Below are 21,499 nucleotides of genomic sequence, written 5' to 3'. Positions count from 1 at the left end.
CAGTTGATGATAACTGAAAAACTATCAAAGGCAGTACTCAAATATTACAAATCAGTTTACTGACTACCTGTAAAACACGTTGAGATTCTTATATACATTTTGGGGTTTAAGTCTTTTGTTTTTCTCAAACAAAGTGTCTTTGGCTAGGATAATTATTCTCTTCTATCGAAAAAAAATGAGCTCTAATTTTAAACAGGTATTATTAAATTCCTCTGAGATAGACTTCATACAGATGCATTTGTTAAAACATCCTTTTATTGACTGTGCACAGTTATTAACAATTCACATTTCACTTTATCTACCAAGTGGAAGAACATTTATTCTTTCATTAAAAAGTTAAGCCCTTAGGGCAGCAACAGGGACACAGAGCATTTTTCCTATAAACGGCTCTGTCCAATGAATGTGAAATGCTTCCATACTAATACAAAGGAGAAAAATAAATAAAACAAGTAGATTTCTCCTGCCTTCCATCATCCCCTCCCTGCCAATACACTCCTCTTATTTTATAAAATGCCAACAGGTAAACAGTTCCCACATTGGTACTTCCATTAATCACAAGAGGAATATTACCATTTATTTGGCACCACTGAGTTCAGAACATCCTTAGAGCTGTGTGAAAGTGACAAAAGGAGCATGAGGCCACAGTCATTTGCTCAGGAAAATGAGTTCCGGACAGAGAGGGTGGAAAATCATGAGGGCATTCATCAGCCTCCCACACCTTGCTGCTCAAGTTTCTGGAGCTGTTTTTCAAGTTCTGAGACATCTACTCGATGCATCATCAGAAACTGGCCATTCAAATGAAAGACAGGGATGTCAAATTTATACCTGTCATACCAAGCAGAGTTTTCTGGAAGTGTGATGTCCACCTCCTGTAAAATAAACTGAAACAGAGACAGACTAAAGCTCTAGATTTCAGAGAACATGGAACAACGCAACGGCTGTAGTGACAAACTGATCCCCAGACTGGTTCTAATGCTGAGAGGTTTTTACTGTTGTTGTTTGAGGTCCGCAGGCAGCTAATGACCCTGAATTGCATAACCTGATTGATTTCTTTACATTCCCTAGTTTTGCTACTTTTCTGTTACATCTGTTAGGTTCAGCATCCACCTACTACTCAGTTCCCAATGAAATAAACAATGTCCCAACTGGGAAGCTGCCTGAGAATCAAGAAAGACATGTTTTGGCTGTAAGATTGGGAAAGGTGTTATGGTTTGCTACAGGAAAACACTTTCATGGAAATGACAACATAAGATAAAAGGAATAGGGACAAAAACTTAACAGAAGGCCCAAATGCTGTACCTGCTAGTTAACTTTGACTCATTTTAAGAGTCAGAGTAAGAAAACCAGTACTGCTCAGAGAAAAACACTTAGGTGTAATGACTTTTATGGAAATTAGCACTAAAATCTCTCTCAATAAAATTTAAATGACAAAATCATTCAATCTCTTTTCTTAAAGAAAGGATCCAGGCAGATACTTTATACTACATACAGTATCTATTCCATATACATAAAGCCACACTGTATTATATTACCCTGTTTTTATAAGGCTCCAGTACTTCCTTGGCTTCATCACAAAGGGGGCACGGATCCTACAGGACGAAAAAAGCCATTAAACCCAAAGAATGGCATTCAGCCTGACAAAAACCACAAGCAGCAGATTATACTTATTTTAAAGGACAGTTTTCTACCAGGTTATACTGTTTTATTTTCCAAAGCAAAACACTGCCACAGAATCTTATAAATAGCTAGTATTTCATGGTAAATGGGCTTTCAGCATTTTTTAGTTGTGTTTTGATTTTTCTTGACAAATAAATCTATTTAGTAAATGTTGATGCTTATATTTGTTACACATATATGTATGTATATATGTACATCTGTGTATATATATATACACACAATACATTTAGATGCTTACACTTTTTGTTACTGGCTTCATCTAATTGATATCTAGGAAGATTATTTTCCATATCATTTATAGTCCTAGGGCTTTGTCCTTCCTAGGTCAGGAGCACCTTCCAGGCCTGGCTGACATCACCAGAATGTCTTAAAGTCTGTTTTGATTGGGGGGCACTGAGATTTGCCAGGCTGTTTTTCCGTTTTTTGTTTTTGTTTTTTTTGGCCGCGCCGCGCGGCTTGCAGGATCTTAGTTCGCTGACCAGGGAATGAACCCGGGCCCATGGCAGTGAAAGTGCAAAGTCCTAACCACTGGACTGCCAGGGGATTCCCCAGCCTGTTTTTCCTAATAACCCATTGGGATGGAGTTAGATAGTGATCATCCCATTTTTAAAAGGGAAAAATCTCTATTTTGGGTGATGATTGTACCAACTCTTCAATGTTTTGTCAGTTTTCTCATTACAAGTGTCAGCAATAGGTTTCCCAGACTAACTCTCCACCTTAGGAGCAAGGGAGTTTTAGTGCCCATTGTTGTTTGCACCCTAACCATCTAGAGGAGAAGTCTGCCGAGAATGCTATGGATCATTGGCAGATTTTAAAGGCTTCTCAGGTCTTGACTCAATGAACAGGTACTACTATAGGTTCTCTTGTATGAGCTAAAAATAGATTCAACATTACTGATGTTTATATAAAACCTGCTTTTTAACATGACAGGAAAAGATGAGCTGTTATGGAGGCCCTTCCTCCAGCTTAACTCACCTTATTTTGAAATAAGAACCTGGATCATCAAAAGACAGTTTTCCTTCAGAAAAGTCCTTCTGGCCGTATTTTCCTGCTTCAGGGCTCATTATGTTATTTTAGCATTATCAATAAATAGATTATGGATAGCCTGTGACTTTTTAAAAAATTATTTATTTATTTTTGGCTGCGTTGGGTCTTTGTTGCTGCGGCAGGCTTTCTCTGGTTGCAGCAAGCAGGGGCTACTCTTTGTTGCAGTGCATGGGCTTCTCATTGTGGTGGCTTCTCGTTGCAGAGCACAGGCTCTAGGCATGTGGGCTTCAGTAGTTGTGGCGCACGGGCTTAATTGCTCTATGGCATGTGGGATCTTCCCGGACCAGGGCTCCAACCCATGTCCCCTTGCATTGGCAGGCAGATTCTTAACCACTGAGCCACCAGGGAAGCCCAGTCTGTGATTTTTAAGATAACCACGTTAAAATTCTCTGAGAAAGTTTCAAAAAGTCAAGAGAGGATCTTAAAAGCAAAAGCAAAACAAGAACCAGTGAAATTGCAGAAGTACCAAATTTGGTACTATTTGCTTTTATAATAAAAAGACTTTAGTAGAGCTAGGATCAGGTGTTTTATTTTGTTTTTTTTTAAAACACAGAGAACGGGAATTCCCTGGTGGCCCAGTGGTTAAGACTCCACGCTTTCACTGCTGTGAGCCCGGGTTCAAACCCTGGTCGGGGAACTAAGATCCCACAAGCTGTGCGGTGCAGCCAGAAACAAAACAAAACAAACAACCCAGGGACTATGGAAGTCTGGGCAAATTATCACGTGTGTATGTATTTTTATGAGGAAAGGTCATCAAATTTTAAAGAAATCTATGAGCTGAAAAATGACAAGACCCAGTGGTCTGGAACATTTGTACATCCTTGTCTAGGATTTTCAGTGTGCCAATACCAGCACTTATTTACCCTATCCCTGAATTGTAGTGGACATTTGGTGGGTTGGCTGTCTACCACCCACTCCCCTTTCTTGTAGCAAGAATGCTGTGATTTTGCCTCACAGAACTGCTCTCAGTATGTGGCTGACTCCTCCCTGAACGGGTGTGGAACACCTAATTTAGGCTGAGGCATCCAGCATATTGTAGCCCTTCGACTACAAATGGCTCAGGGATCGGCCAATCAGAGCCAAATGATAGTGTGACGGTTTTGCTGGAGTTTCTGTAGATACCTGAAATGTGAGATCTGAGGCTTGGGATCGCTGCAGTTACCCATATGAAGAGCCAGAGTGTGAACTGATTTAACCTAGAGAATGGAGTGCTGAAGAGACTGGTAATGTGCTTAAGTTTCAGAATCAAGCTACTCCTGAAACCAGACTAACCCATAAAATCCTTTTTTTGTTTAAGCCACTCTGGGTAGTACTTTCTGTTATTTATAACTGAAAGAGACCTGATACTGTACTTTTTCTTTCAGAGGACTGTGAACTCCGGGAGCTGAGAGTAATGTCTTATTATATGTCTAATGACACAAATGAAGGGTTTGGTACAAATTTTAAGCTGAGTGGAAGATTAGTGTGTTTTGCTTTGGCACATGTTTTTGGCTAACCTGGCTGTTGTTCAAACTGAAAAATAGTGCAGAATAGTTAGGCTGAGTGAGCACCGTTAGCCTTAAGGGATTATTTTATTTTTGTGGTTAATTTTCACACACATTTCTCATATGTAGACACAAATGATGAAATATTTTTGTTCCATAATAATGCAATATATACTCATGAATATGAAAAGTAAAGATTAACTATTTTCAATAAGAAATTTTTAAAAGACTTAAACTTTGTTATTAGATAACTGTCAGATATATTCAAATTGCTAAAATGCCTGAAATCTGAAAAAAATCTATCAAACAAGAGACCTTTTTTGTTTGAATGGCAATATTATTCACTAAAGGTAATTCTATTACCCTGCAGTTTATTTCTGTTTTGATTACAAATCACACAAAGTAATGTTAACTAGCAAAAGGAAATCCATAATGTTTGTCTTATAAATTTTAGAGGAAAAAGCTCTTAAATTTAAACTTGCTTTATAGCTTAAAACCAGTGTTAGGGATAAGAAAATAAGTACAGTCAGTCCCATTATTTGTGGATTCTGTATTTGCAAATTCATCTATTAGCTAAAACTTATTTGTAACCCTAAAATCAATACCCAAGTTTCTGTAGTCATTCACAGACATGCAGGTGCATAGAGCAGCGAAAAATTTGAGTTGCTCAAAGTGCACATTTCTGGCTGAGGTGGGACAGGATGATGCTCTGCCTTCTTGTTCCAGCTCTCATACTGTAAACAAGTGTCCTTTTCTACTTAGTGCCACTCTTTTTGCATTTTTGTGCTTTTTCTTGGTTATTTTGCGATTTAAAATGGCCCAAGCATAGTGCTGAAGTGCTGTCCAGTGTTTCTAAGCATAAGAAGGCTGTGATGTGCCTTATGGAGAAAATACTGTGTTAGATAAGCTTTGTTCATGCATAAGTTACAGTGTTGTTGGCCCTGAGCTCAGTGTTAATGAATCAACAATATATGTTAAATAAGGTGTCTTTAAACAGAAACACACGTAAAACAAGGTTACGTATTGATCAGTTCAAAAATGTTGTGACCAGAAGCTCATAGGAACCTAACCCTATATTTGCCCTAGGAGCAGTGGTTCAGTACTTGCTAATTCAGTGTTCGTGGTGACTTTATAGAACATGACTATCACAAATAATAAGAGTTGACTATATTTCTAAGTGATACACTTGTAAACATCTGATAGTTCTTTTCTTTCAATGTATGGATCAGATGACGATTAAATATATTAATTTACCTCCTGATAACAGTGGCACAATGAAGTAGGATAGGGTAGTAGGGTAGGATAAAGTTACCACTGTTGTAACTGGAACTGAAAAATTGAGGAGCATGTCTGAAGAAAATTTATACCATTGCTTTGCTTTCAACATTTTTCCCCTTTCTTAAATGTACAACTTTCTTCACCCAACATTTTAATCCTTTATGTTTTTAAAGTAGTGATTTTACTTTTTACTCTGTACCTTTGTGAATAAGGTTAGCACAGGCAGAGCAGTCTTAGAGGCAGAGAGATTTCTCAAGAGCAGTTGAAAGGAGTGTTTGGCAAGTTGCATGCTATTTCCTTGAAACCAGAGCATCTTAATTCTGCCAAAAGAAAAATAGAGAGTAAACTTATGTGCCGTAGACTTTGCTCTTTATAACAGAAACGGTAAGCTGCAAATCTGTGATGGAATTTGAAAACTTCAGATGTGCTTCTTGGAGTCCAGGAGTGTCAGAGAGGCCAAGATGTTTGGCAAGTCTTCATGATGCCTCAATATTCACCGTATTCCAAATTTAGAATTTAGAATGGGAAAAAATCCAAATGTATGGATTAGTTGTGTGTCTAATAACTTGGTTTCTGTAAGCAAATTCCATGGGCTTGTTAATTAGAATAAAAAATTAAATTTCAACCTGCAGATTTTGCTAGCATCCTGATGATCCCCTAAAATGTGGGAAGTTTCCTGAAATGGTTTTTATTTGCAGAGATAGCTTATCTTATAGGTAAGCATTCAACAATGCCCAGCCACCTTCATGGTAAAGGAGATAGTAAGCAAGAAGCACAAGTCTGCAGCTGAAGGTTAAAGCTATTACTTATGAGATTTATGCCCCTCTGCTGCAAGAGGTGGGGAAACACAGAGCTGTCCTTAGAGGAACTTATAGGGGAGGTTAGGCTGAGTCAACCTGTCAAAAACAAAAATCTACTCAGCTCTTCTAAGAAGTATTTTAAAAGGAGATGGTCATCGTTTTTTAAAACATCCACAAATGTACTAGTGTTTCTACTGGAGATATTCCAATAAGAACAGCTTGGTAATAGCAGCATGTCAAACACTAGGCTTTGAAGCTCTCTCATCCTGCTACTTTGCTCGACATAAGACACCCTACTTATTCCTAGTTATTCTACTGAGCCTCCAGCTTTGTCCTTTAAACTACAGATATGATGATTTCACTTTTAAAACACATATACACTGTTGACTTTATCACTTATCAATATTCCCTGCATGAATTCATTCCTGGTATCTTCATTTCTTAACTTCTCTTTACTCTATCTCTCCAACTTCATCTATCAGTTTCCCCTCCCTTATCTTGGCAACTTGCAGCACAAAGATTTTCTTTCTATTCCTTGAATAACCAAAGATCATTTCTTCATCAGGATTTCTGTACTTGCTGTTTCTCTGCATGAAAAACTCTTAAGTAGCTTCTCATCTGGCCTGGGCTTATGTCACCTCCTTAGAGATGCCTTAGTGACTACCTTACCAATGTGGGCCAGTCCACCACTCTTCTTCCTCATATCTTGCTGTGGTTTTCTTTTATCCTTCACTATCTAAAATTATTTCTTTACCTATATGTCCCCTCTCCTACAACATGAGTTCCATAGGAGCAGATACTTGTTCACCCCAATATTCCTGAGCACCTACAATTAACCTGGTACATAGTAGGTGTTCAAATAGTTGTTCGAATGTTAATAGTACTGGTGTGAGCCTTTCCCCCCCTCTTTAGTCTCACCTCTAACCCTGATCAGACACTCAGGGTGCACAGCAGTCACTATGTGGGCGGATCTCATATCCTAACTAAAGGTCAGTGCTCCTCATGGTGTCCACAAGATGCAGGCCAGGGCACTGCAGCTGGTCCCAGCCCCTTCACCACCACCTTCAATCTCCTCCTGCTCTGCTCCAGAGAGCACGCCTGTAATAATTATGTACTAATCTCTACTGGTGACCAGGCTTCTCAGCATAGGATTAGCTTTAAACTCATTTCAGACAGAATGATATGACTTTAGAGAAAAGCACTAAATCCATATCAAACCAGAGTAAAGTAGATGGGACAAAAGGATTGGATTCTGATCTGTGAAAACAATAATCTTTCCTTCTCTCTTAAATCCTTAAGTCTTCCACTTCTCCCTGGATCTCCCTGCTAACTAAATGGTCCTGATAATGCATAAAAAAGGAAAGCAATAAGGATTTTACAAGGACCCAGCATTATTCTAAGGAGGAAAATGGATCTAAACAATTTCACAATATGCTGTGCTGCTTTCAACTAAGTGATAAGCCGTGGTATATATAATATGTTCCATAAATTCAGCAGAACCAACACTCCAATAGGTGAATGTGGTTGGAGACAATAGCTTCCAAACATGGCTCTGTCTACAGAGGATATAAAGGAAGGGGAAGTATCCATGGAATGCTAGCCATGTTTTTGACAGGTAGAAATTTCTGCATCGTTGGTTTTGGCAAGGCCTTATGCCAACAGTGGCACACCCTCCTAGGGTATGAAGTTAAAGAAACTGTCTTAAATGAAGGAGAAAGAAAAATTTAAAAATCAGTTTTGTGAGAGTAAAGGTAGAAAGATAGCTCTTGGAAATGAGAAGGAGCAGGCTATCTAAGGCAGTGACCTAAGGTTACAACCAGGACAGTGCACGGCAGCTGTGTGCTTTTGGTGGAGGGATTTAAGATTTATTGATGTCAGGCTGGTAAGGAATGGAAAACTTACTGCTTTCACCTAACTGAGTTGAGACTGAGGTGTTAAGGCTTTTGTTAAAAAAAAAAATTCACATTCACAATGGAAATCTGCTTCAGTATTTCCAACACGACAAAACACAGCATGTGGTCTTGGTTGCACCCAAGACAAATAAAACCTGTCAGAGTAAACAGAGTTGCTCTTCATTCCAGATTTGCTAGAATACTTGTTCAACCAACCCAAAAAGCTAAGTAAAGTCTTCAGAGATGCCACAACCATCTTGTTTAAAACTAGTTCTCTTTTCCATGTTAGTCTCTATTTCTCCCTTTTTTAAATATGTATTTAATCACTTAAACATGGCACATATGTTTACTGAGAAATGCATTAGCATTATGCAATTTTACTACCTGCATATTTTCCAAATGCCCTAGCGCACTAGGGCACGTGCGTTTTACCACATTGTTAAATTAACTTATTTCTTTGTAGGCACTGTATTATAAAATTATATTAGAGTCTGATACAAAAAAAAAAAAAAATTCCCATACCTCTCCTAGGCAGAAATAAGATATTATGGCTAAAGTTCTGAACACTGGAGCTCACTTAGTTCTAGAAATGAAAAGTAAAATGAAAAATGTTACACTGCAACTGGAACACCCCAAACCCTAACACCACTGCTGTCAATGTCACAGTCACCCCATCATGCTTTCTTGAAGTAAAATCTTAATATTGGCTACTCTGACAATGTGACATTTTCATTAGTTCTATTATTTTTGAACAGTATCTCAGCACTATAAAAAATACTCTGAAAGGCGGTCTATGCCTGTTGACTCATGACTGTGGGAGGATAGCACCTTTTTGATTATGTCACTGAATTTAGTCATGAAGTGTGTGTCCTTACTACACACGAAGACACAATTTTATCCTTTGTATTTTGTTACATGCCTCTGTGATATGAGCAAAAAGAGCTGTGTTCATAATATCAAAGAAGCACAATTGGGTCACCTTTGTCACAGACAAAAAAAAAGCATAAGACTGGATTTAGAATGTGCCTAAAACAAATTCCACAGCCTAACAATAAAGATGGTGACTCCTGCTGTTTCAAGTCTGCTGCCGCTCAGAGGCATGGATCACCCTGAAAGAGAAAGGGAATGCTGGCTTTTCAACAAAACTGAGGCCCACTTCAGTGGTCTTTATGGCAGAATCAAATAACAACATGGAGGAGGACTGACTGGACCAATTCAGCCCTCCTTGAAGCAAGATAAGGAAGATAACTTTATAGCATTTTCCCTGCGAAGCACTGAAGGACATACCATTAATACAACTGATTACTGCATAGAAAGAAGCCAGGGTCATTTGAGCCTTTATTAAGGATTATTCATTTCTTGCATGAGGAGCCGCCCAGGCTATGGCTGCACATCACTTATGTGGGGTTCTTGGATTCTTCAAATGCTGTGTGTGTCTGACTCGAAGGGAAACAACATTGTTCTCGCTTGAGTACAGAAACTGACCTTCACTGACCAGAATTTTTGTTCATATGAAGAGTCCTTGGGCACACCGAATCTCCAAGCTCATATGATCCCTCATCAGCAAGCTGCAGTGTTCTTAGCTCATGTGCAAAATCAAAAAGTTTATATAAACTCAGGTACCGCCTTCATTATTAACAGATAACGTTGGAGCTTCTTCACAAGAATACAATGTAAATTTAATGCTGAGCTGACATTAACCAAACACTATTACCGTCACTCTTGCTGAACCTGTGTTCCAGAAGGAGGCTCAAGGCTTCCGTCCCGTCATTTATGCCATGTGAGATGTTAAGTGCTCCATTTCACATTCATTACCATCTAAGTACAACATTCCTATTTTTACACAATGACTAGAAAGACATGTGCGCGCACACACACACAAACACATCCCTCTCTTGGGAACAAAATCCATTATTTTAGATTACTGAAAGTTTATGTAATGAGGTAAGGTTGCTCTTAGGGGACTCATCTGGGTCACTGGGCTCTACTTAATCCAGGGAAACAGGGACAAATGATGCCTCCCCAGTGGTCTTATATGCTTTTGGTCAGTCAGCTGTGTCCAAACCTCCCTCTCTCCCCAACAAGTGAGAGCCTACCCTAGGATCTTGGGTCCCAGTGTGGAGCCAAGAGTGACAAGGAGACGCAGCATATAGAGACACAATCAAAGCTGCAAATTGAGCAGATACTTTGAGGTGTCAATTCCAAGGGGTTAAGCAGGGTTAGAATGAGGCTGTAGAACAGAAACAGAGGGTAGGGGGTGGAAGGCAACCTGGAGCGGGGCCCTCACTCCCTGCGTGCGTGAGATCTCAGGTTCTTTTTCAGCACCTCAGCCACAGCAGTCAGGGTGCCTGGCCAGGGGAACCACCAAGGAGGTAGCACCAACTCAGACATGATATTACAACAAGGATCCTCAGCTCACCAGCCACCTGTGGGCCCACTTGTACATGGCCTCATGCTCAGCTTCATTCTTTCTTTTTTTTTAAATAACATAACATTATATTAGTTTCAGGTGTAAAACATAATGATTTGATATTTGCATACATTGCGAAATGATCACCACAGCCTCACCTGGCTATGCATTTGGACTGCTGATTTGATCCCACATAACACATGAAACCCTGAGCAGACATACCCTGCATGTCCACTTCATTCCCTGCAGCTTCTACTTCCAGGCTTCAGTGCCAACAGGTTTACCACATGGGGGCAGAGAAGCCTGTAGAGAATCAGTCCCAGAAAGGAATGACTGGTCATATGAGTTCCTACAGACAAAACCCCTTTTTATTTTTTTTTAAATTATTACCATGACTGTGGGGTTTCCAAGTATCTGGATGTTTCTACTACACTGTTTGAATGCAGTGGGTGCTCTGTTAATTTGCATTCAACACACTGATTTGTGCAAAAGTTTTCTAACTATTTGAAGTGTGGGCCTGGCCTAACCAGTAAGATTATAATTTCACTGAAGGTATATGGCATTTACATATCCATCACTTGGTACATACACTCTGCCCCCATATCCCCCCCTCACCGCTTCAAATTCTTAGCAAAATAAACCATTATCGTTTTTTCTTCATCCTGTCTGGTGTTTAGTCCATTTCTTTCCCTCCAAATAAAACTCTCACACAAGGGCCTCCCTGGTGGCGCAGTGGTTGAGAGTCTGCCTGCCGATGCAGGGGATACGGGTTTGTGCCCCGGTCTGGGAGGATCCCATATGCCGCGGAGCGGCTGGGCCCGTGAGCCATGGCCGCTGGGCCTGCGCGTCCGGAGCCTGTGCTCCGCAACGGGAGAGGCCACAACAGTGAGAGGCCCGCATACCGCAAAAAAAAAAAAAAAAAAAAAAAAAAAACCTCTCACATGGAGAAATCAACTCCACATTCTGTATACAAGCAACAAGAATTATAGAGAGATGTACTCCAGCAGATTCAGGAGGAGGGAGTTAAATTCCTCATGGAAACAATATAAATACAAGAGAGATCACAACAGGGACATCTAATGGGCAACTTTAAATGTCATAAGAGAAAGGAAGAGTACTGTGGGCTGAGATTGGAAGTGGTTTCACGAGAGAAGGATCCTAAATCATGTAGGATTTCGATACGTAGAAAAAGGGGAAGCATTCCGAAGCCAGGGTTAGACACAAAGGCATGAAGTAGGAATGCTGTGGCCTTTTGGATGGGAGTCAATGAAGGGTTTTAAACGAGAGTGATGTGATAAAATCGGTGTTTTAGGAGATTGATCTGGCAACAGCGAGCAGGATGGCTGCAAAGGAAAGAAGAATGGTGATGGGAAAGAGTTCAATTATGAAAATCCAGGTGTGGGATGAGATCATTGATTCAACAATTATCTGCTGTTTTCCATGTCTTAGATACTCATAGGTACTGGGTTCAGTGGTGAACAGAAAAGTCAAGTCCCTGGCCTCATGGGGTCCATATTATAGGGAAGTTAGAGACTCTTTTATGTCTCTCAACATCAGACAGTGGTAAGCAGAGGGGAGGGAGTGAAACAGGGTGATGTGATGGTGACTAAGGCAGGTCCTTTAAATAAAATGCTCTGAGCAGGTGTCATTTTTGCTGAGGCTAAAGGCTGAGAAGGTACAAAGATCTGAAGGAAGAGCATTTTGGGGACAGGGAACAGTAAGTGCAAAGACTCTGGGGTAAGGACAACCTTGACTTAGTGGAAGAAACAGAAAGGACCATGTGGCTAAAGCACAGTAAGCAAGGGGAAGAGTGGAGGAGACAGGTCAGTGGGGGTTGGATCACCTAAGGCCTCACAGGCTATGTTAAAGAACTGAGGTTCTATTTTCACACAGTTAGATTTAGAGGAGGGAAGTGATGGGTCTTATGTACATTTTATATTTATTTAAAATATATTTTTTTGATGTGGACCATTTTTAAAGTCTTTATTGAATTTGTTACAATATTGTTTCTGTTTTCTGTTTCGGTGTTTTGGCCACGAGGCATGTGGGATCTTAGCTCCCTGACCAGGGATCGAACCCTCACCCCCTGCATTGGAAGGTGAAGTCTTAACCACTGGACCGCCAGGGAAGTCCCTCATGTACATCTTAAAAAGATGACTTTAATGCTGTGTGAGAATGGATGGCAAGAGTGGAAGCAGGGACCCAGTTAGGGGCTACTGCCGTAGTCCAGGTGAGAAAGGAGGGTGGTGTGGACAGGGCCAAAGGACCTGCCAATGAACCGGATATGAGGAATTAAAAATGACAGTAAGGACTATTCTAGTTTTGGTTTTGAGCTGCTGGGTGGGTGGCAGTGCCATTTACTAAAATGGCAGCTGAGGCAGGAACAGATTGAAGGATGTATGGGTCTGGGAGCTCAGTGAGGGAGAAGCTGAGACTCAAGTAGAAAGTCACGTGTACAGGTTTGGTAGTCAGGAGAGAAACCAGGGCTGGAGATAGAAATTTGAGACTCCCTCAGTTTAAGGGCTGTAATTACACCTGAGATCATGAGATCATCTAAATAGCAGAGAAAAAGAAGAGGACCCAGGACAAATCTCTGAGGCAATCCAACATTCAGAAGTTGGGTAGAGAGGAGCCAGCAAAGGAGGCAGAAAGGCTGGTGGGGTAGGAGGAAAATCAGAAAAGTGGGCCATCATGGAAGCCAACAGGAGAAAGTGTCTCCAGAAAGAGGGGAGTGGCCCACTGTCAAAAAGAGTGATAAGGGCTTGGACTAGAATAGGGGTAGTCAAAGAAGCTACCACAAATCAGATGAGATGCGTCTCATGTTGCTCCAAAAGAATGAAACCTTCCAACCAATGCCTACCCCTAAAATGAACTACCTTGTCTGACTCTTGCCTAATTTCACATCTTAAGTAAAAGGGGATATTTCTGGTGAGGATGGAGGGAGTGGGATAGGGGAGAAGAGTAAAAGCAAAATTTTACTGTCTTAAAAAGAGATAATAAATGTAAAAATCATTGTATAAGTTAAAAAGCAGAATAGAGAAATAAGGCTTAACTATTTATTACTAAATAATACAAAAAATAAGGTATTGTTATTAATAATGATAATGATGATGTTTCTACTGACTGAAATGTGCTTTTACTGGCCCCAAAAGGAAGATTTAAAACTCTAGGCATAATAGTCTCAGAAATAGGGAATTGCAAAACTGAAAAATATTTCAAACAGAAATAGCTGAAAACTTCAGATTGTGAACATTACTTAAATAGGAATTCCTAAGACATGATATCACTGATCAAAGACCCAGCATATTTATCTTCTCCTAAGACTGAATACCTAGACCAGCAAATACCTCGGCACCAGGTACTGGCTTACCTTACTCAGGTCTCACATAGTTACAGAACAGGGCACTGAAATTCAGTTTGCAAGGGGTAGAGGTTTCCCCTTGATAAGTTCTGAACAAAAGTCACTTCCCTTCCAGTTGCTCCTTCCCAATACTTGCCTTTATATTTTCAAGGAAGAGAAAATTCAGTACCACTATTACTTTACCAATGATATCCTCAACCCAACCCTTGTACATCAAAACAGAAGCTGCCTAGGCAGTGGTAAAGTTGGACTTATTAATAATCTTTCAAGACAAAACTTGTTCCAAAGTATTTTTGAATAAATTGTGTAGAGAGGTCAAAGTAAATTTAAATGAACATAGTTCCCATGAACTCATCAGTCAGGGGAATTAAGCACAAATGGTATGATTCTTCATCTAGAGCTTTAAAGTGACTATTTCTTACAGAGTTTCAGTTTGAATTCAGCATGTTTGAATTCCTGGATGCATTTCTGTGTGCAGATTTCATAAATATAAACCCCAAAGACAGGCAATTCCACTAATTAGTTCTCTGATGCTAGGCAATTCCTCATCTCTTTAAGCCTGTTTCATCAACTGTAAAATGGAAATACACCCCCCTGCCCTGTTCTCTCGTTTTACAGAGACTAGGAGAAACTCTGCCCGTAGGCTTTGCTTTTTAAATATCCTCCAGATCAGAGAAGGGGAAACCACACACAGAAGAAATGCCATGGCAATAGCTCAAGACGTCAAAGGTCTCCAAAGAAAGGCTTGGAAGTAGTTACCTGTAGGAATCTAAAATGCTAGGCCATTAAAAGAGGACCAAAATTCATACACAGATCTGGGCAGAAGTGTAAACGGGCTTGCTCTTCGCAAACTCGCTTCTCTAGATCCTCAGTCATAACTGGGAAGCCTTGGCATCAGAAAAGACCCAGCAGGAAAATGGGGGAGGCGACATTAGGGTGGCTGGACACTGATCTTGCAACTGTTTGAGCATCTGAGATGGAAAAGTGCCTCTGAAAAGGAAGAATAATGTGTTTCTTTCTTAGTGATGGACACATTTAAAGAATGATTTTTAATGGCAGACCCTCATCATCTTGGCATTCTCCTCCATGTCCAGAAGTGCTGCTGTGTTTGCCTAGGCCTATAGCAAGCTGACAGATGTGAAATGAAAGGGAGGAGGAATCTTCAGAGTAAGCAAGAGTTTGTTTTAGAATCTTTGGACCTTAGCAGTCACATTTTCCAGATCATTGCTTCAGAGGAGTCTACTTGGTAATGGGGTTGGTTTCCAGAAAAACATTCAGCTAAGAAAAATAAAATGAAGATGCTGATCAAGAACAGTAATATACTGTTACTATACACTCCCTCTAGCACCCAGGGGTCCCAAGGGGATTCTGGACTAATTCTTGGTAACACAGTGGGGCTTGCACACACTGTACCCCTCCCCTTATCCTCAACCCTGAAGATACTGACTCAGCATCTGGCCTAGGGCAGAGGCATATTCTGAATTCAGAGTGTGCAACAATGTTCAGTATTATTAAGACATAATGGCTGCTCTTCAATAAGCGGTGCTGGGAAAACTGGACAGCTACATGTAAAAGAATGAAATTAGAACACTTCCTAACACCATACACAAAAATAAACTCAAAGTGGATTAAAGACCTGAATGTAAGGCCAGACACTATAAAACTCTTAGAGGAAAACACAGGCAGGACACTCTATGACATAAATCACAGCAGGATCCTTTTTGACCCACCTCCTAGAGAAATGGAAATAAAAACAAAAAGAAACAAATGGGACCTAATGAAACTTCAAAGCTTTTGCACAGCAAAGGAAACCATAAACAAGATGAAAAGACAACCCTCAGAATGGGAGAAAATATTTGCAAACGAAGCAACCGACAATGGATTAATCTCCAAAATATACAAGCACCTCATGCAGCTCCATATCAAAAAAACAAACAACCCAATCCAAAAATGGGCAGAAGACCTAAATAGACATTTCTCCAAAGAAGATATACAGATTGCCAACAAACACATGAAAGGATGCTCAATATCACTAATCACTAGAGAAGTGCAAATCAAAACTACAATGAGGTATCACCTCACACCAGTCAGAATGGCCATCATGAAAAATCTACAAACAATAAATGCTGGAGAGGGTGTGGAGAAAAGGGAACCCTCTTGCACTGTTGGTGGAAATGTAAATTGATACAGCCACTATGGAGAACAGTATGGAGGTTCCTTAAAAAACTAAAAATAGAATTATCATATGATCCAGCAATCCCACTACTGGGCATATACCCAGAGAAAACCATAATTCAAAGAGACACATGCACCCCAATGTTCATTGCAGCACTATTTACAATAGCCAGGTCATGGAAGCAAGCTAAATGCCTGTTGACAGACAAATGAATAAAGAAGTTGTGGTACATATATACAATGGAATATTACTCAACCATAAAAAGGAATGAAATTGAGTTATTTGTAGTGAGGTGGATGGACCTACAGAGTCTGTCATACAGAGTGAAGTAAGTCAGAAGGAGAAAAACAAATACCGTATGCTAACACATATATATGGAATCTAAAAAAAAAAATGGTTCTGATGAACCTAGGGGCAGGACAAGAATAAAGATGCAAATGTAGAGAATGGACTTGAGGACACGGGGAGGGGGAAGTGTAAGCTGGGATGAAGTGAGAGAGTAGCATGGACTTATATACACTACCAAATGTAAAGTAGATAGCCAGTGGGAAGCAGCTGCTTAGCACAGGGAGATCAGCTCGGTACTTTGTGACCACCTAGAGGGGCGGGATAGGGAGGGTGGGAGGGAGGCGCAAGAGGGAGGGGATATGGGGATATATGTATACGAATAGCTAATTCACTTTGTTATACAGCAGCAACTAATACAACAATGTAAAGCAATTATACTCCAATAAAGATGTTAAAAAAAAAAGACATAATGGCTGCAAAGCTGTTCCTGAAAGCCAAGAAAGCCTGAATAATGTGGTTGGGTTATATTATACATGAGGGCTTAATAGAGTTTAAAAACCAATTTGAAAATTCCCTCATTCCATAAAGATAGCATTTAAGATGACGGCAAAATCAAGTTAGTTCAAGGGATGGGAACAAAGTACAAAAGGAATTATGCAGACTCCTCTCCACATTACCCTCCTTAACCAAAATGACCCATTCCCTTTGAAGGTATATCTGATACTTAATACTGACCCAGAAAGAAGGCAATTTCATTAAAACATCTTAGTCTTATTGTACCCAGCTAGTAATGCCAGTCTCCTTGCTATTTAAAAAGCACACAACTTCATTTCCAAAAGTAACTGTTTGCAATTCAAACTCCATCCACCCAGGCAATGCTTTCCATTTGTCACTAATACTCCATCATTTCCAATTCATCTTGCCAAAGAGGCGTGTTATCTACATGACCACACAAGACCTGAAAGATGCTTCATTCATTTTTAGCCATTTTGTAGCAAATGACTTTGGAACATTTGAGATATTAAATCCAGCATTTCTTTGGACTTGTGACACTAATACCTGAATGTTGGGAACTATCCACCCTTGAGGTCATGCCTCAGCCACCCTCAGTTATGTGAGATTCTGCAATTCTCTGAGTCCTGTTTTGTTACTTAAAACTTGTCACTGATAGAAAATCTTAATATTTTGGAACTGGATTCCAAGACACTTTGGAGATTTCCCTTGCTTTATGGATAAAGAAACTGTTTTACCAAAGCCTTTTATACTGCAATTTTTTCCCTCTATATTTCTCTTTGAACAGTGCCTGTTTTTATGTATAATGAGACCAACACAGAATTCTCAGAACTGCAAGGGACTTCCAAGTTCAACCCCCTTTTTCCAAAAGAAGTCTCAAAAAGTTTTATACGTTAATCCTCAGAGTACACTGAATAACAGATACCACATTTTGTTTAAGATTTAATTTAAGGATGGAGAGAATGAGGAAAAGTCTCAGCTTCGGACGGCAGAATTCTTTTACTATAAGAACGAGGTTCTGATCTTTAAATCTAAGATGATACAGATTAACTTTATTTTCGAACTTGGAGAAACAGAGCTGAATTTAGATCTCTCTCTCTCTTTTTTTTTTTTTTTCCAGTCTATATCCTAAGCTGCTTTGGCTGACTAAATTTCTATTAAATAACAGTATCCGTTCTCTTGGCTGACTAGAAGAACTACATGTTTTAAGAAGAAAACAGTTTAAAAAATTAAATAATTCAGTCTTATGTCCTTCCCTCTGACTAAAGTAGAAGCCACTTCCCCATTATTTCATGATTAATATGAAGAAGTACAGGAACAATGAGAGGAAGTTCATCTGTTTCCAGTAGTAACATTCTGGTTTCTGTTGGAATTCCATTGGCAACAGAGGAAGCAGCATATACCACATGCCTGCCCTATTACAATACAAAAAGCTGTCAACTTTGAACTCTTTTGAAATGTTAGTAAAGGAGAAAAGATAATTGTGGCTTTCCTTCAATATTATTTGGGTAACCTAGCCTTAAAATAGTGAACAAACATAAGTCCTTTATCCTTAAGGCAGGACCAAACCAAGATATTATGGCCTAGGTAAGCTAATAATTTGGCATACCTTCAAATGGATACTTTTCAAATATTCACTCAACAGGTGTTTGGGTGAGGAGTTGGGCATGGCAGGCCTTGAGAGAGAGTGGAAAGGGGGCTGGTGGGGCCTTTCAGTTTGCATACTCTATTCAGTATAACAAAGACCATGCAAACTGATCAGGCTACATCTCCTTGGAAGGCAGTTTGGTGACCATCTGTAGATTTTCAAATATGCCCTTCCCTACTCCAAGCTGTTTATCGAGGCGTTAGTAACTGCAGCATTTATAACTGCACTGGTAGCTCCTTGAAAGGTTACTGCTTTATAGTCTTTTCTCTACCTTGTTGCATTCCCAGTGATGCTTTCACACTCCTTATAGATCCAGCCTCCCTTCTATACCATGTACTGAGTGTTTGTTATGTACCAGGCACCGTGCCAGATACTAGAAATATAAAAGTGATTAAGATACTTTCCCTGCCCTTAAGGAAACACCTTGGGTAGGGGAAAGATTTACAAACAAATAATACAGTACCAGTGATGAAGCCTATAGCAGTAAAATGGTTATTACTAGATATTACTGGTAAAATGCTCTGAAATCCTTTCTTAAAATAGAAAGGTATTTTGCATTTGCCTCCATCTCTGGAAATCTTATCTTGGGTAAGGATTGGAATAAAAAGAGAGTAATGTTTTCATGCCTCCAGTTCTCTGCGGCTGTAACTGAGATGGGAAGGTAGGGATGTGGAATAATATCTACGTGAAACTTAGCTCAAACCTTTCACTTTGCATATTCTTCCTCAAATAATTTTGTCTCTCAAACTTGCTATGTGATACTAGGGGAAGGATGAAGGAAGCTCACCTACTCCCTGCTACCTGTGTAGCTACACATCCCTGGATCCAGATAGTTTCTCCCCTTCAAAATAATTGCAAACAAGATTAAAACTGCATGCAGGAACTATTCCAGCTGGCTTTTGGCTTCCTCTGATGTACACTCCTTGAATAAAGCAGTGGCAAAATTAGATTTAAAATAAGGAACATAAAAAAAAAAGTACTACTTGTACCAGATCTCTTCAAGGTCCTGCTACGTGTGAAAAACCCTGAGCCCTGGCATTAGAGTAACTAAACGCATCAGCCAGCTGGAGTATGCACATGTTATGAAATACAAAAACCTTAATAATAAAAAAAACCTTATTTTGAAGGCATATTTCCACATTGCCTCTGGGTACTTAAGAGTCCCTGAGAACCAGGCATCTGGAATAAAATAGAAATACAGTCCAATAAATTCCCAAGTTGGAAAATCCTCCTCTCTATTTCCTTACCTGCCATCAATCCATCTAAAGAAAACCACATAGCCATATTTTCCTCCGATAAAGGAGACATAAAAATATTGATCCTTCCTTGGCAGGTAGCTACTACTGACCACAATAAGCATGAAGAAAGAAACTCTGTGGAGCCTGCCTTTCTAAAACACTAGCCCCGCCAACCTTAATTTTCACAACAGGACCTTTCTGGTTCCAGGCAATTCCTCAGCAGAACAGGACCCTGGTTATTAGGCTACGACATTTCACACGGAACCATGATTAGTTCCGCCTTACCCCCAATATTACTATAACCACTCAGTATTTCCAGGGCACACTTCTTTTTCCAAGTGTTTTAAATCTCAATGCATACAGCTGTAAATATTGGTAGAGAGCTTCGTAAGCATTTTCACACAGTATTCCTGAGATAATTAGTAAATGAGAAGACTGTGGCCACTAATAGCCACTTCATCTTTAGCAGTCCCACACTGAGACATGGCTCTCATGGCTGCCTAACCAAGGTAATGTGTGGTTAAGGAGACGTGCTTATGCTGGGGAATGTGCTAGAAAGTGTGGGGGGCATAACAGATCTTAGATACTATCCCTGTCCTGGAGGAGCTGAGAGCCTTGGGGTTTAGCTGGGCCATACTGTGGATTTAAGTGCTCTAAAATATAAAGTACGACGTAAAATACTTTCTGTTAAGAAACAAGAATAAAGATCTGCCAGGCAAAAAACTCCTTGTTCTTCAACAGAACAGCCTTAGAAACAGACACTTGCCTATTCAGGTTAGTAGCAATTTAGTAGGGACTTTTTGTAACTCTGGACTTACTTAAAAAATTGTATGAGGGATATTTGTCAGGGGTGACTGACAAGGCTAAGTATTTGAGAACTGTACAGTCTGATTTATTCTCTCATGGTTCAGCACTCAGAGGGCTGCTTTTGCCCAACAAAGGCAGACAGGAGGTCCAGAGAGCCCCAGGACTCACAGTGCTCCTGCCAGCACCCACGATTAAACCTTTCAGCCCTCAATTAAAGGTCAACATGGTTGCTCAAAAATATTTATTTAAAAAGGCAGTCATCTCAGCCAGTCGAGATTATATTACCTCTTCATAAAACTCGATTAAATCCGAAGCAGGGCATCTGTGAATCACGGAAGAAGCATTAAGTTGTGATGTTTTCTGCTTCCTCTTAAAAAGCTACCTTTCCCACCCGTGATTCTGTTCACTTCCCAAAGCGCCATCGCGCGCGCGCGCGCGCACACGCACACACACACACTCACGCTTATAATTTGCCCCCGGAGGTTCACGGATTTATGGCTCCCGGTTTAATTAAATTTCCTGTAGTGACAATCGAAATCGGCAGCGTGCGGCACAGTGTGGGGCTCCCGTGCCCCCCTCTCCAGCCCGCGTGCCGGCTCCAGGAGGGGGCCCGCGAGCGCCCAACTGCCGGCACCCGACCACCGGCACCCACCTGAGCTTCGGCTGCTCGGGTCGCCGCTTCCGCCGTGCGCCGGCACTTCCGCCCCGGCCGCCAGGAGCCCGCCCCGCACTTCCGCCCCGGCCCGCAGCCGCTGGGGCAGGCATCAGGGGATCACAGGTCTGAGCCGATCGTCCCTCTGAAGGGTGGCCGCGCTTGGGCTGTTACGCATGAAAAGAGAGATACAAGAACCAAGTCCACACTGTTTAAAAAAAAAAAAGT

The 21,499-nt window shown here is 40.5% G+C and overlaps 1 protein-coding gene and 1 long non-coding RNA gene across 7 annotated transcripts in view; one reads left to right on the top strand and one right to left on the bottom strand.

The window, feature by feature from the left end:
* Positions 1–21,499, top strand: part of LOC309804378 — a 138,336-nt gene that overhangs the window by 14,264 nt on the left and 102,573 nt on the right. The gene's annotated exons all lie outside the window — the stretch shown is intronic.
* Positions 258–21,314, bottom strand: LOC309804640 (glutaredoxin-like protein C5orf63 homolog). 6 transcript variants are annotated; one of them, XM_082622060.1, is made up of 5 exons: positions 21,081–21,263; positions 20,905–20,941; positions 5,686–5,806; positions 1,533–1,589; positions 258–881 (listed from the first exon to the last, which is right to left on the bottom strand). In XM_082622060.1, the coding sequence occupies exons 2-5, from the start codon at positions 20,910–20,912 to the stop codon at positions 705–707; spliced, it is 363 nt and encodes a 120-aa protein (XP_082478186.1). In that variant the 5' UTR covers positions 20,913–20,941; positions 21,081–21,263; the 3' UTR covers positions 258–704. The 6 variants fall into 6 exon arrangements, with proteins under 6 accessions (XP_082478186.1, XP_082478188.1, XP_082478189.1 ...); XM_082622062.1 differs by lacking the exons at positions 20,905–20,941; positions 21,081–21,263 and adding an exon at positions 21,272–21,314; XM_082622063.1 differs by lacking the exon at positions 20,905–20,941.

Source organism: Mesoplodon mirus, assembly GCF_964341445.2.
Source record: "Mesoplodon mirus genome assembly, chromosome: 5".
NCBI classification, from domain to species: Eukaryota; Metazoa; Chordata; class Mammalia; order Artiodactyla; family Ziphiidae; genus Mesoplodon; species Mesoplodon mirus.
The sequence above is the reverse complement of the archived record's forward strand: the minus strand, read 5'-3'. Positions and strand labels throughout refer to the sequence as shown.